The following is a 16,624-nucleotide window of genomic DNA, read 5'->3' on the forward strand; positions in this document are numbered from 1 at the left end:
CCTAACCTCACCTGCTTGTTACACAATAATGACAGGTAGTGTCTGTGTGATCCCCTTTTAAAATGTAATTTGTATTTCATTAGCTTGTGTGTGGAGAGACAGAATGTGCAGAAAATATATACAAACTTCAATATTGTTTTAGTATATTCGGTGCTGATTCTGATGAAAAGAAAATAGCAAGACAGGATTTCAGGTAGCCACATTTTGAAAAACTGGTGGCAAATATTAGTGAAATATTAATGCTGAAGAATGACCTGATTTACTGTGGTCAGAACTACTGAGCCAGCCAGTGTTTGCTTTCACCAGTTAAATATGAACTGGATCTCTGCTGCTTTGCCAGGCTGCAATGTCTTTTCCTGAAGTACTGGCTCTTCGAAGGTTGGTAAGAAAACTGTATCAACAACTTCGCTGCTAAGTAAATATGCCATACTAAAATATACATCCTTCTAAAAGAGCTCCAAACTTCACAGTCTGTTTCTCTGTTTGTGCTGTTGACATATCCCAACTTCTCCAGCATATATACCTCTGCTTTGACAGCTTGCATTCAGTTACATCAGGTTTCAACAACTGAAAAGCTTGGAAGAAACATTATAGTTCCCCTGTCCAGTCTCCTGCACCCTGCAGACTAAATTACCTTAGCTTTGAGCTCCTACTAAGGCAACAATTATTACTTTATTTTTTTATTTTTTTTTTATTTTTTTGAGAGCAAGCATAAATATGTACTAAAAATCTAGAAATCTATCAAAAATTATCTTCAGAGGTTTGAGATGGGGATGCAATAAACCTGAATCCTTGACATCTTAATTTTCACATTTTTTTTTCCTTCTATTTGTAAAGTTCATTCTAGTCCAAGCTTCCTTTAAATCTGGTCTCAGCAGAGCCTACTTACAATTCATTCAGGCCTGTTTCCATGATGCAAATTTAATGAACATGTCATAAGAACTGAATAAAAGAACATGAATCAATTGTTCACTTCCTGGTGTGTATTTAACTAGAGTATATTTAAAGACAAAATTAGCTTTACTGTGCAAACTGCTCTCTAAATTATTAAAACTCCTTCCCCTTTGTTTTTCAGTCGCTTTGGAGAAGACAGCAATCACAACATTGAATAGCTGCAGCCTAGATGGCAATACATCCTCCATGCGTCTGTAATTGTGTCAACTACCTGGTGTATTCGGCTCATCTCTGATACAGAAATAGCAACACATTGCATCAAAACAAGCCTTCTTGATCTTTACATGTCATAATGCAATTCCACAGTCCAAGAAAAATGCCAGTTCCCAATAAGAAGCTTCCTCAGGTAAACATCTACTTGGTTGTTTCTCTCTTTACTTGGTTTCAAAGAGAAGAAACCCAGCAAAGGTGGAGAAGCGTTGATGGTCCCCATGGAGAGCTCCATTTCCCATTCGCAGCCAGACTTCATCTCCCTTGGCAAGTTTTAGCACCGCACTGTTTCCTGAAGTGTCTGCTTTCCCTTTCGATTCATAGCTAAAGATGAATATTTTAACAAATCAGTTTTTTCTTTTTCAGCAATGATCATGCAAACAACTTTAAAAAAGAACATGAGAAAGCATGTTGTTATCCTGAGCAAAACTTCCTGGAAAGGCTTGCCAACATTTTTTCAGCTTTATGTGGAAACTTTGGCATTTCTGTCCATTTGATCTGTTAGACAACCTCTGCACCTTATATAATTAATTGTATAATTCCTTCTGAAAATCTGGAATTCTAGAAGTTTAAATTATGTGTTTTTGTTTTTGTTTTCCCCATGACACAGGTATGAATTTATGCTTTAAAATAAACTTCTGCTCATTCTTCACAACACTCCAGGCTTCCTGTGATGCTCTCTCTTTCCCTGTAATTCATGCCAGTCAATTTTAAATGCCTCTAGGTCGGGATTCTCCTGTAGGCTGAGTCCCTGAGCTCCCTGCACGGGCAAAAGATGGAGACAGGCATCATCCTGATGGTCATCTGTTGGAACCTAGGCATGTATCATGTGGGCTAACCCTCCAATTTGTTTGAGTGTTAGTTCCCTTTTCTCCTCCATTTGTTGCCTTTTCTGACATTAATACATTAGGGGAAAAGATCTGGGTGCTTTTTGTTTTGAAGGAAAGATCTATTGGGAATGAAGCACCCTTCGGTGGTGCTTCTGTTACTGGCTGTTGAAGAAGCAGCTTCAACAAGGCAGCTTAAATGAAGCCACTGTTGTCTAAGCGTCTAAAATCCAGTGTGTTGAATCTAAGATTTCATATCTGTTTAGTCAGACTTTGGAGGAAAACTTGATTTTGGCACCAGACCCTATGTTGGTATCAAAAAAATAACTTTTTTCCAAACACTTTTTTCAGACGTCCACTTGGCTACAAGCTTCTCAGCGTGGTCTTTATAGGAGTAGCTAAGCTAGAAGTGGATCCTATTCTTGATGATTCTTCAAGTAACATTAACTTCATAAAAGTTCAGAAACTTTTTTATTCAAAGTGTGTTGAAGATAACAAAGCTAGCAAGTGGAACACCTTCACTTCTCACCCATCTTCACTATTGCAGTTTAAATGCTCTCCACCTTTAAAGAAAATAGTCTTTCACAAGACTATTATTAGCTGCTGAACACTTCATTACACCCTTTCTCTGGCAGCCAAAGTGAGGATGAAGATATGTATTAGCAGAATTACATCATGCTACCAGTGAATTCCAACCCTAATTCCATTCCCCTCAGCACTGAGGAACTTCTGATCAAGGCAGAATTTGTGGTCCAGCATCTGTGGCAGGTAGGATCCAAATTTGAAAGTTGAGGAGAGCAAAATATAGTACTTTTTCTTATTCTTTTTCACTCTACAGAATTTCTTAAAAGAAAGAACAACTTAATATTTTTTGAAACGTGAGCAACCAATCACACCTATGCAAACATGTCTTTTGCAGTAAAAATGGCCTGACCCTTTACTTACCTATATAAGCTGAATACTGTGTTACCATTATGCATCAGGTACACATACACTTCCTCCACATCTTCATGTTTCATCATATTGAAGGTGAAGAAATACACCCCTGAAAAGATTGCAAAATGTAGTATGTTTTGTTTGTCGAAGAAGGTAGTCACACTGCAGGCTTGTGCTTCTTGCTTAGAAAGCTAAACAACTGAGACCAAAAATCGCTTATAGTTATCAGTGAGTATTTTTCTTCTGCTTGTAGTGAGACCAAAATCTGTTTCACTTTTATTCTGCCTATGGCAGGGATTAAGCCACATCCTGTTCCAGACTTTACTTGAACATGACAGGACTGCCCATCCCTTCCATCACACCAAAAGAGAAATTTCCCAGAGGCTGAGTCCTGTGAGCTCTCTTTCACATTTTTTTTTTGTTTGTTTGTTTTTGTTTTTTTACCAGCATGCTGGTACTTGCTGCTGCTCTCCTGGCCATGCCACATCCCAAAAAATGCAGGCATAGCCACCACTTCTTCTGTTTGTACAACGCATCCCTTGCCATCGCCCTTTTTCCTTCTAGCTCTTTCACTGTCTGAAAGGTGCCAACAATGCTGTCTGTCCAACAGTGTCATGTATCATGAGATATACAAGACACCCACAGGAGAGAGGACAAGCTCCTGCTCTTTGAAGAGTAATTCTGTAGCACTGACCCTACAGTGGGAGCTTGGAGAATGCAGCAAAGTCACTGAATCATTGTGGGTCAAAATTTAACATACACATATATAGTAAGCTCCAAAGAGAGCAGCTGTGAGCTGTGATCGGTAGCTCTAGCCACCAGTAAGAAAAGTGCCATGGCAAGCTTGGAGGGCCTAGCTTCCATTTAATCTAACATCACTTCTCATAGCTCTGGGTAAATGAATGGAAAGGTGAGAAAGGCCAAGTGAAGGAAGATGGTCTTAGGCTTTGCTTACACGTGTGTTTGGTTATGGCCCTCTCTCCCCCATCTTATATCGTTCCTCCTGTGCCACAGCTGTGAGGGGGGATTGATGTAGCAGAAAAATAACTCAGGAAAAACTGTAATGCCTTGGTTCCAGCCACATCTGCTGTTGGCCATCTCACAGATGGACAGATTCAAGGGAAGACAAGGATGGAGTGAATGACTGGAGGCAGGAGGTGGATGAGAAGCTGCTGCAACATGTGGCCATGGTTATACCATCACACTGGCGGAAGGGCTAAAGGTCTCAAAGCAGACCATCTTGCTCCTTCCCCAGATCTGGTAAGGCCTCTTTCTTCTGTCTTTATTCTAGCACTAGTCACGCTGGCTAGCAAGCCTTCTCTTGGCTTGCTCAGCTTCCAGTATAATTTCCCTGAAAGCAAGTGGCAATCGTGATATTTCATCAGTTCCTTGTTATAACACAGCTCTGTTTTCTCACCATTACTTATCACGCTTCTCCCCAGAGCTCCAGAACTGCATTATTTTGTTTCACAAGCACTTACCATTCACTGGAGCACCAAATCTCCCAGTCATAACATCAAAGAAATTTCCAACATTGGTTTCGACACTACTGAAGATGATCCCACTGTTCTGGTTGCTGAAGTGAGTAGCCATGGAAGCCATGAAAGCAACCTGGAAAAATGCAGTTCTCAGTCAGTTGTCCATTACATGTACATGTATAGAGGAATCAGCTACAATTTTATTCCTGTATTTGCAGTCTGTTTATTTTCCTGACAGAGATGTTCTTCTAGGGCCTGATCCAAGGCCATTAAACACCAGTAACAACACTCCCATTGAAGGAAACTGGAAGAGTGCTAGCTTTCTTACATTCAATTGCCCTATTCATGACTGTAAAGGTAAGTGTATGGGCAAGAATTTGCAGAGCAGAACCTTAGTTTGGGATTTTATTTACCTTTGACTCTCTCTAGAATGATGCAATAGACAACTGTTATGGAAATGTATGGTGTTTTTGATATATGTGATGTAGTTAATTTTTATATGTTCCCCAATGCAGTTAGGCTGGACATTGCCTAACTGAATGTGTGAAAAGGTAATCTTGGTAAAATCCATACATATTGGCGTTTCTTGCTAACTACCTACAGAGATGCATCAAGCATTTTTATCAGAGGTCTTCTAAAAGTTCAGTGAGTGAGATTCAGCAATCAGCACTTTTTCTTTCTTGCCCTGTACCCCTGAGTCATGATAACAAAGGGTGGTGGAGATAAAAAGAGGAAACTAAGAAAGTGAGAACTGTGCTTGAACTTCTTGCAGTGGGACATACTGGCCATGGAAAAATTTTTCACAAGGAGCAGTGCAAAACCTCCCACACTAGACAATTTTGATTATTCCCAGTAGGATACCGGGGAATGACCTGTATAGAACTCTTTTGCATGGGTAGGGAAGATTATCTCTCCTTTAAGTCTGTGATACCCCCATCTGATTGTCAGTGGGTGGGGTAGAGGCAGAATTACAATGCCTGGATGTGAGAAAGTCACACAGTGATTTGACAGACACTTTATTATTGTCTCTTAATTTCTTAGAAGGAGAGTGTTCAATTACAGCTGTTAATGATCTCCACAAAAACAATACTTTTAATGAAATTCCAGCTACAATGGTATTAAAGAACAAACAAACAAACAAATAAAACCACCCCAAACTTCTTTTGATTTCAGATACAAATGAGAACAAAACTGAAAAAGGCAAAATCAGATGCCAGGTTAGATCCAACAATGGAAATCATTAGCCATCTGCTCAGAAATCTGAGGCACTCCAGATGTGAGCTGAGAGTTTGGGCTGATTTTCTTTATCCATGCTTGATACATTTTCTCTGACAGCAAACTGTTAACTTCTTGTTTCTCAGCCAGGATCACATCAAAATTCATCATGTGTTAAAGCAAAGCATCTGTAATGGCCACTTGATGGAATTTATAATATTTTTTTAGATTCCATTTCACATTTTTTGACCCCAAGCTATTTTCTTGGGCTGACCAAAAGAGCTGAAAAAGATGTCCTTTTTTCCTCTGTCTCGTTTATGGATTAGCAGATAAACATAGAAATGCAAGTCTTTCAAAATAATTGTGTGCTTAAACCAGGATTGTATTTAAAAGTTTTTTGCCACTCTATCCCCTCTCTAAAGTTCTTAAGCATGATGTGAATAAGAAATGATATGCTCTACAATACAGGGAATTTTTAAATGTAACTATTAAAAATAGTTCCTACCACTATGTGTAAGAAGAAATACTGATCACTCATTTTAAAACTGCAAAAATGCCTATGCCAAATGTAATTACAACCAATATGTTTTTCAAGATATTCAGCTATAATGTTAATTCTGGCTAATTCTTAAAGAGTGCTAATATAATTCTGCTATATCACAAAAGTCCATTAGTTTTGGAAGCTATTTTCATCGTGTTTTTTATTCTGTGCAACTATTGCATCTTTGTGTAACCTAAGGCTGAGAATTCAAGCATACACAATGTTGAGAAATCTACAGTCATTTCCCCACATTACACAGGTTGTCTCTACTGGTGATTTTGCTGTTAATTTGCATACTTTTATGAGGATATAAACCATGTAAATGAGTATTACTTGGAGTAATACCTTTCAGTTAAAAGATATAGATTTGTAAATAGATCAGAAATTCAGTTTTGCTTATAGTTGGAGGGTTTAGAAGTGGGATTCTTTTTCCTGCATGTTTACTACATCCCATTTTGTACCTTTGGTGGTAAACTGAGTTTAGGGATAGGAATCGGCTCAAGACTAAGATACTTCCATTTAAGGGTATACATGCGAGTGAGGATGTAAACTCCCTTATAGTTACTGGAGATCAAGACAGTATATTCCACAGAATGTGAAGACACATCTGCCCAAAAGCAGCAATGACTGTCATTTTAAGCTGAGTTGTTCTTCTAGATCCCAAATGAGTATAAACAGGAGTACATAATGAGTATATAATGTGTATGTAATGGGAGTTCAGATGCTTTCCTCGTAAGTAGGCTCCTTAACTATGTTAATTTGGAGCTAAATATGACTCCAATAAGGTGCCCACACAAATGTATCTAGCACTATCTGAAGTGCTTTAGGATTCCCCTATATGCGACTGGCTGATCGTACAATACCTACAGAAGCCCATTCCACAGTGGCAGCTGGATACCAGTGGGGATACATCCAAAGGCTTACCATGCATCTATATCTTGCTTTTAGCACCTATGCTGCACTGTATCATAGACATACCCAAGTCTGCTCCTGCTACTGCTGATGAACTGCTCACATATACTCACAATGCAGTGTATAGTGTGGGCAACTCTTAAATCCTGTTTTCAGCAGCAGTCAAATGTCCTAGTTATTCAAGTCCTATTTGCTTTTGGTTGCTTTAAGAACAAGACTACACCATGCCTCTGCCATACTGCAGGTTTATATATGTAAGATCTTCACCATCTGCTGAATTCCTGGGACATGAATAAATTCTAATCCAAAAGCTAGGGGATTAGGTCAACAAAATATTGGGCCCAAACAAACACATCCATTCCTCAGCAGAGCTTATCAGCTCAGGCTCAAACCCATATTTTTATGCTTTCCTGGCTTTCAGCTTGCTCATTCCTAGGCAGACCCTGCATGCTTCTCAACATATTTCAGATATTGAGACTTCTAAAACCACAGATCGCTAACTGAAGGGTATTTTTCAAAACCAGAGGGTTATGGTCTGCACTCAAAGGTTTTGACCCAATACTTTAAGTATTTGGTTACATGTACTTATGAGAATCTCACAAGGCCTGACTGACTTGAGAAACATGAGGCTGAGTAAATCCTTTACTCTATTCACATGCCCTAGGAAGCACAGAGTTATGTGTATAGTACAGCTTAATAGAAAAATTATAATCCCTATTATTCACCTTTAATGACCCAGGTACTGTCTTTCTGTCATAAAAAGGAGCCATTTGTTTCTTCCTCCCCATTTCTTAGCTGGAACCTTACTCTAAAAAAGGCTAAGCCCTGATGCCTTTCCTTTCCAGAAAGATCATGCAGAGCATATTTGTCAGTCATGACAAACACTATATAGATCTTTCACTGTATTCATTTACAGGTGGATTTGGTTAAGTATCCTGCATTAGTTACTGCTGGAGCTGACACAAGCAGTTTTGTACCTGTAGCTCTGGAGGAATCCCAGGGTAACCCTTCTCGCCTTTGGGTCCATGATGGCCACGCTCACCCCTTGGTCCCATATCTCCTTTGTCTCCCTTCTCACCTTTGGCTCCTTCCTGGCCAGTTGCTCCATTGTTTCCATTGTTTCCATGATTTCCTTGAAAGAAACAAAGTTTTCTGTTTAACTTCAATTATTTCAAATAATACATTTTAACAGCTACCTGTGACAGGGTCCTTTTCTACAAGTTTTCAGCACATGTACTTTTCATAATAAAACCCATATTGAGTTGTGATGGATAAGAAACAGTTTTGTGTTTAGGATGAAGGTAAGGGTTTTGATGAGCATGTTTCCAGAAGGACATACATTGGTACTTAAGAGTTAATCCTCATGCTATCTTGGTGCTGTATAAACAGCAGGTGTCTTGGGTCACTGTGCTACTGGGGAAGTATGCAAGGAAGAGACCTCAGTGGACATGACGCTTAGGGAAAGTGAAGGCCACTGCCAGCTGACACGTACCTGGTGACTACATATATAGTCTTGCTTTTTCTTTTGTGTAAAAACATATTTCCTGTTGATTCAAGTTAACTAGTATAAGATGAGATAATTTTGAAGAACAGTTTGCTGTCTTTAGAAATTGTCTACACAAATGGAGAGTGGATGTAATCTTAAACTAGTTAAATCACCCATCTGTGTGAAAAATTGGAGGAGCTACATTCTTAGGGTGCTGGTTAGCTCAAAGAGGTTGATTGATTTAAAGACAAAAGCCTTATAATGGAACTTTTCTGAGACGGCTTCTTATAAAAAGGGTCATTATAAAAATGTGTTTCTGCATCTGCAGTATTACTTACTTCCCAGTGTTTACTGAGGAAATTACTGAGCAAACATGTGTGACTATGCGACTGACAAAATATTAAAGTTGGCCAGAATAACTGAGTAGTTATTATGCCTGACTGAAGCAAGAGCCTGACCTTTCAATTAAGTACTCAGAGGATTAATTGGTGTCATCATTGTTCTAATTCAATGTGAATTTGAATTAGATTCTTTGTCACTCTGCTTGTTCTCTGATTAGTCACTTTAGTTATGAATTTATAAGAGTTATGTTGTCCATCATCAAATATGAATACGTGATTCTTCAAAGTTTTTGTACTAAGAAAAAATTGACTTCAAACTAACAAGCTAGATAATAGAAGAAATGAACCAATTTTTGTTTGTCTGAATGAAGAAATCAATAATTCCTAAAAATAACAAGAATGATCTTTCCTAAAAGAACAGCTCTACTTTTCTAACAGCTCAGAACGGAAATGTACAAGTGGTATTTGTTTCAATCAAAGGAAGAACAGTTGTTGTCATTCCCCTCAAGCGCACAATGATAGGAAATGCAGCAGTTGAATGAAACAGAGGTTCTAGGCTGTGTAAGGTTGCCACTTGCCACACATTTGTGGCATCCTTTGGTAACACAAGAGTGTGACAGAGTTACATCCTGGCATGAGGAAAGGGCAAAGCTGGGACTGGGCTGCGTCCCGCTTTATTGACCTGCAGCCTTAAAAGAGAGGGTGTAATAAAAATTTTGTGCAACTTCTAAGAAGTCGACTATGTATTAGTACACAATGCAGTTACTTCTGTACAAGAAGCCTCACCATTAGATCTATTTACATTATACATCTGCTTTAGGAATGATCATTTTCAAATCCCTGAAGGTAGCTGCTGTGGCAAACAGACAAACATACAACTAGCTTTTTCCGTTCTGTAGGCTCGTCTTTTTCTAGTTTTGTGTATCCTGTTCTTCCGTGTGCATTTTTAATTTAAAGAAAAACTACTTTTTATTGTGGAAGACAGCAAGAAAGAAGAAAAAGAAGAAGTTTCCATAAGAAAATAGTAGAATGTGTGTCTCTTTGTAAAAATTTGGCTAGCAGTGTGCCAGATGAAAAAAACTCCTGCATACAGTACACAATAGCATTGCTATCCAGCAATCCATTATTGCTTCACTATTCAGAGGTGAAAGCAATAATCAACTCCAGGAAACAAGTTCCTCCAAGTTTAATGGAAGCTTCATGCTGCTCTAAGAAGACAGAACAATTTGGCCTAGAAACATAAGGAGATTACTTTCAATATGAATTCTTGAAGCTGATTTTTATTAACAATTGGTTCTACACTGGGAAAGTCTTTAGAATCTAACTGAAAACCTCTGTCTTCCCAAGAAATGATAGAAAAAACTTGCTTCCGAATCTGTTCCCAGATTCTGATTTGGACCATTCTCTGATACTTCAAGAATAGCCTGTAATATGTAGTCTCTAATTAGACTGTTCAAAAATCGAGTACAGTGCATTCTTTACCTGGCATCCCAGGAGGGCCGGGAGGTCCTGGGGGTCCTTGGTATAGCCGAACTCCGAAGTCACCACGGCAGCAGGAACTACAGTCTGGATTCTGCGGTCCAGTTTGTGGGGGCTAAGTGCACAAAAATAAATTTTAAATAACTTGTTCATGGACTGCATTGATCATATACATGTCACTTACAGGGTCTTCATTGCATAGCCTCTGTTTATATATTTGCTAAGTTTTCAAAACATTTCTTATCTAGAATGAAATCTCCCATACTTGGGTTTTCCCTAAAGATGTAATTTCTGGAAGATTTAAGGCAAAAGCACTTCAAGTGTTCTAAGACCTATATGAGTATTAAATAAATATAAATATACAAAAGAAAAATGTTGTCAACAAATGTAGTGGGGGTTTTGAAAATAAAATAATACCAAATAATAAAGTTAGCTGAATATTTCAGTTAGGTTTCTATCTTGCTTTTCAGTGATCCCACATTTCAGCCGGCCTTTTGTTGGCAAGCAAGGCTAGGAGCAACGAATGGCAGGAAAAAAAGGGATTCCATTTGTCCATCAGCAATGAACAATTCTTCAATTAGCATTAAGAAAACTGGGTCAGACTGCCAGAAGGAGATACTCAAAAATGCAGCATAGTCCTGTTAAAGCTCTCAGATTTGCATATTTACAGGCTATTAAAGCAGGGAAAACCTAAAAAAGTGCCAAGGTGCAACACGAATAAATTAATACATTTACTACAAACAGCTCAGTTTCTGTAATAGTAGTTTGATAATAGCTTCATTTCAGTGCTTTTCTTTCCCAAATTATTGTATTTATACTAGTGGAGTCGTATCCAATCCTGGTTAGATTTTGTAACTAGGCACTGTGGTGATTCAGTGGTCACAAAACTTCTGATGGGTCAGCTGAGGAAGAAGTGCTAGGTTTGATTTTATTTCTCTACTTCTTCATTTTTTCTACTTTTTTTTTTTTTTTTTTTTTTTTTTTTTTTTTCCCCTCACAATTTTTTGCTATTATCCAGAGGCACAAATCTGCAGTTCTTATATTCTGCAGGGGGATAGTTCCAACTACATCTTCTATTTCAATTTTCTCATAGGTCTTCCTTTCCTTTATTTCCATCATCTTTATCATCCTTAAATTACTCACTTAATGCAGACCTGTTGGTTTAACAGCAGCAAATGATCCTCTGGTGAGATGGGAACTGCCAAATGAACGTGCAGATGTGCTGTATTCCTGCCCTCAAGGTCAACAGATGGATTTGAAACACTGGTTTTCTGCCCACATTTTGAACACTTCGAAGCATGTCCCTAGAATTCATACCCTCAGAATTCATTCATTTCAAAAGGCTTGGGAATTTATGTCATAAATACAGAAAACACCTTTCATGCCAACAAAACACTGCTACTCCTCCAATGCCACAGACATGTTCCTCTGCATCTGGAACCAATGACAGTGAGGCTACCATGGGAGGAAAGGTTGACCTGACAGCTCAACAAACCTGCTCCATATTCAAAGACTTGTGGAAATGTTAAGACTTGTCAGTGGGCAGAAGAGCTTTGGATTTATGGTATTTTGGTCAATGAGATGTTTTTCATCTTCCTTTTGGATAAGGTCTATGTTGAAAAAGAAAAATGAGTTCTACCTGTTGGACTATCTCTTCCTGGAGAACCTGTTTGTATCTTTCTTGCTGTTTTGTCTCTCCCTGTTTTTACAAAGAATTTATCTGATAATCACCAGACACACTGTTCAAGTGTTTCCTAGTATGACAAAAGAAGTAATCCTACTTTCAGCTCATTTTCAGTTCTTGAAGGGGAGCCAAACACAAGAGGACTGGAACTGTGCAAACATTTTGCATCATCAGAAATGCTAATGTCAAGTATGGGCTAAGAATAAAATCTTCAGCTTTTTCTTTGATAGAGCTTGATATTCATATTAAACAAGAGGGCCAACTATATACACTTCTGCCAAGAGCAAATAAGTACTATCAGCCTGGAAATACCTAAATACTTAGAACTCTGGGTAATTGGTAAAGGAAAGCATGAGTCCAGCAAAATGAACTGCAAGTGTCAGAAAACCTTACCTCAGGCATGTGAAAGTCTCTGCACAGGTAAGATTTATTTTCTTACAAAGTGCACTGAAATCCTGGCCAACATTATTAGATAAACAGTAGTTTTATTGCAAAACAGATACCAGTGCTGGTCATAGCCAAAAGCTATTTGACACAATCTCTCCAAAAACTCAACAGATTATGTGTGAAAGAGGGCAAGTCCTGCCAGCCTGGTTGTACTACAGCAGTTCCACTGACTTGAAAATAGCTACTTATGGAAGTCATAAAGTAGTATTGACTTATTATCTTTACTAATCCTTTGACGAGGAAAAAAAAATGTTCATAGCTGGCTGCCAAGAACAATGAATATTGAAGATTCTTTTTTAATCTCTGAAAACAGAGAACTTCATGAAAAGTACATTTAAAAGAAAAAGCTGTGGCTAATGTAAAATTACACCCAAATGGGACATAGAGATTAATTACAGCCTACTTGCCAAAGGTGTCCTATGCAGCCATTTGCACATAAATTTTATTGCACAATGAATCTTTGGCATTGCTTTTGGAACACGAGTATGATTTAGGGGCTTTTGAAATATATCTACCACACTGATATCCTAATAAAGTTAGAAAACTGGAAACAATGACATTGCGGATATTTGTTGAATTTCCTAGGATTTAGTATATAGGAGGCAGTTCTAGGCAGCAGATGGTCTATAAAATTCCCTTAATTTAAAGACTTGAAACTAATCATTATAAGCAATGCAATCCTTTTTCAATTCCTGAATAATTTTATAGGTTTCCATTGTGCTATCTAAGACAATGCAGGAGACAATTAATGTACAGCCACCATCCTTGGCTCCTGTTCTGGATGTAAAATAGCATTTCTTTGTGGACACTAATGTCCTCCATGCCCCTTTTCTAGCAATGAAATAAACAACCCACCAGATTTCAAGGCAAAACACCGGTAGTTTGACTAGTACCTGAAGGTTTTAAAGGAGCAAGCTATAAAGGACAAATGTGTCTGGCATGGCTCTCTCCATTTATTAAGAAACCATGTGCTTGAGAAATATGCATTATATTTTTCGTAAGTTACTGGGGGTGTGGAAACTGACCTCTTACCCAGTGCAGTAAAGACAAATGCTATAGTCTCAGTGCCACAACAGGGAATAGGATCTTTAAAACTCTTTAACTAGATGGTTATATTCTCCACTCACAGTTAGGATAAGCAGCAAAGTAGGATTTAGGGGTGAAACATTTCCATTCACAGACTGGTTGTCTTCAGCAGCTGCAAAACAGCTTTTAGATAGCTCAGGGGGAGGGGAGAAGTTTGACATAAATTAAAACAAGTCTTTACCATCTCTTTTCTTTCTCTGCCTGGAAATCCCTGGAGTTTGGAGATGGAAAATACCTATTGCGTCAGCCACTCTGTGATGGATTGGCCCTGTCACGCATCTGCTAGCGCTCCATTTCATTTCGGTAAGCCAAAACTTGCATCATTTCCCCAGAAAAAGATCGCTTCCCAGAGAGGGGACTGGCAGGTAAATGACTGCCATCAGCTGTACTCAGGCTTGCTGGGCTCATTTTTAATGTCACAGCCTCTTCTCCCAGCAGGCAACTCTGCACATGTACTAAACTCTCTGATGAGAGACACATGCACCCTAAAAACAGTGGCACTTTCTGTAATGGAGAGCTTTAACCTTAAAAAAATCATTATGCTGCGTTAAATACTGCATTATATGATATTTTGTTAGTAGTTGTCTTTAACTACCAATAACATATGGTCTATAGTATGCAGCTGTACAGTTTTCTATGCAGTAAAGAGGAACACACGTGGTAACTGACTCATTGGAATATATACATGTATATATGTTTGCTTACACTGTTTGTATACTGCAAGTGTAATTTAGCATACCTACAGTTAAACATCTATCTTGCTCAATGTACTATAGAAACATGTAATTCCTGCTCAAGAAATACGAAATGCAATGCACTACAAAAAATAAATGATATATTTACATTTATATATACATTTATATATACATTTATACATTTAGGGCATATAGTGGTGTATTAAATTCATTCCCTTACTCAGATGTGTTTCAGTTCTTTAAGCCTAAAACAGGATTAAAATCAAATCTCTCCTCTGCTTATCATGAAGTAAATTGTTATTCTACACTTGTCTATATGTCCATGATTTTTGGGGATTCAAAATGTCATGGTTCAAACTGAAAATTTGTTTTACATCACAAAGGATAAATTGTAGACTGCATAAGACTCAAACATTTCTATCAGAAATAAGAGCAAAACACTCATGTTCTTGTTTCTAAGAAATATCAATCAACAAAAATTTCATTTGAGCATCATTTTGTTGTGCTGGGAAAAGCTTTGTCTTCTGCCCTACAGTTTTCCTTTTAAATTTGGATTGCAATATTTTTTGTATAATCAAATTATGCGATTATTTCTTTGTTGTGAGCTAATGATTTTAACATATAAAATGCCATGTAAGAGGCATAAAAAGATCCTCTGTTTAAAAAGCAGATACTATAGATGATTTTTAGTTTCATTCCAAATCTTTTTTCCACTGACACTAAGCTGATATATATCATTATTAAATCTATTCAGATCTCGAACACTTCAATACTTTATTGTTTGTTTTTTTCAAGCTATCCCTTAGAATAATAATTTTGAATACTCAGTTCATTATGTTTGTCTCAAGCCCAAGAGAATATACTTTATATACATAGTTTTCAATGAAATTCATTCTCTTCTAACTGAATCTTTCCAAATATCTCTATAAATTCTCTAATTTTCCTTCACATCCAAATGAGTTAACTGAATCTAAAACTTAATATATTAATTAAGTAGTACCTTGAAATAGTTAAGAGACTGTATATCACAATATATGATTGCATTGTATCATAGTTTCAGCTAAAGAGGACTTCTGTCTATGTTGTTACCAGTGTCCCAAAAACACTGCTGGCTCTGCCAGCTCATTTAAAGATCCTATAAAGAAACCCAGCAGGATACAGACCAATATACAGCTATAATAAAATTAATTTCATAAACATATTGTTAATAATCTTAGAAGAAAAAAAAAAAATAAATATTCCCATTAGCTTTAAAGTTATCTTTAGAAGATTAATTCAGAGTACCTGGACTCTATCTGAGGTAGTCAGTTCTACATCATCTACCTCTGGTCTCAGGACATTTTGGTCTGTAGAAGAGCTATTAGCAACAGTCCACTCTATAAGTTGACTCCGCTGTTTCAAAATTTCCCTGCTTCTGGAACCTTTATGGCCAGTCTGGTGGTGACTTTGCAATACTTTGGCCACTGGTTTATAAGATCTTCTGCTCACCTCCATGTATTCATCTTGACACAGGCAAAATGGAAGAAAAAATAAAGCCAGCAGATGCCAACTGATGAAATCCTTCTCTGCCATGTTATTCAAAATAATTTCTTAGGAGTCCAGAGAATGCCTTGCAGAAGGAGAACCTCTTTGCTGCACCAGGAGTTATGTGGTCCTTTCAGCTTTTCCACTAGTAAGCCTGGCACTGAGACCAGTACCAAGTTTTATACGGTTGTGTGCAATAAATAAAACTAAAAATGCCAAAGTGACAGGATCCTTCATCCAAAATCAGTCATGCTCCTTTAAACAAACCAGGCATTATTCACCACTTCACCACCACAAGGAAAATTGATTTGTATGCTGGAAATGGCCACAGCATTTAACGGACTCCCGTGGTTCCTATTTGGGGGCATTAAGAATGTAGCACCTTTTCTTTGGCATGTTTCTGTTTAAGTGTGAAAAAATGTGATGGAAATGGAGAACATGTGGCTAATGGTTTACGTTCCCTGATTAGACATGGAAAAGCTGTGAATTCACACTCTAAAATGTCTTTTGGACACAGTCACCTTCCTTATTTGCCAGGAAATTCACACACACAACTGCGTCAGCCCAGTCCGAAAAATCCTTCCAAGAGCAATTAGGAAACAAAAGCACAAGAGGAGCTTTTGCATATGATTCTGACCCAATGGCTGTTTCTGACTATGCTTTTCATTCACTAAAAGAAAAATATTGAATTTCTGTCAGTTGGCCAATGGTGGAAGTAGACTGGGTAAGTAGCTCTGAAAAACTGGGTTGAATTCAGATTCACAGAGCCCCGTTCCCTAGTTTTAGTTCAACCTACTCAGCCAGGCAAT

The 16,624-nt window shown here is 37.9% G+C and overlaps 1 protein-coding gene across 1 annotated transcript; it reads right to left on the reverse strand.

Moving 5' to 3' along the window:
• Positions 1 to 1,319: 1,319 nt before the first annotated feature.
• C1QTNF3 (C1q and TNF related 3) lies at positions 1,320 to 15,866 on the reverse strand. The gene is made up of 6 exons (XM_082784134.1): positions 15,576 to 15,866; positions 10,383 to 10,494; positions 8,051 to 8,205; positions 4,409 to 4,538; positions 2,937 to 3,036; positions 1,320 to 1,488 (listed from the first exon to the last, which is right to left on the reverse strand). The coding sequence occupies exons 1-6, from the start codon at positions 15,861 to 15,863 to the stop codon at positions 1,329 to 1,331; spliced, it is 945 nt and encodes a 314-aa protein (XP_082640260.1). The 5' UTR covers positions 15,864 to 15,866; the 3' UTR covers positions 1,320 to 1,328.
• Positions 15,867 to 16,624: the final 758 nt, after the last annotated feature.

This window comes from Aythya marila, assembly GCF_965140915.1.
Source record: "Aythya marila genome assembly, chromosome: Z".
NCBI lineage: Eukaryota > Metazoa > Chordata > Aves > Anseriformes > Anatidae > Aythya > Aythya marila.

Bases quoted from the DNA above. Each gene is read 5' to 3' on its own strand.
- C1QTNF3 (XM_082784134.1), bottom strand. From the start codon at position 15,863: ATGGCAGAGAAGGATTTCATCAGTTGGCATCTGCTGGCTTTATTTTTT. The intron at 8,206-10,382 runs GTAAAGAATGCA...GTTTCTTTCAAG, and splicing joins CGGCCCTCCTGGGATGCCAG to GAAATCATGGAAACAATGGA. The intron at 3,037-4,408 runs GTAAGTGCTTGT...CAATCTTTTCAG, and splicing joins ATTTGGTGCTCCAGTGAATG to GGGTGTATTTCTTCACCTTC.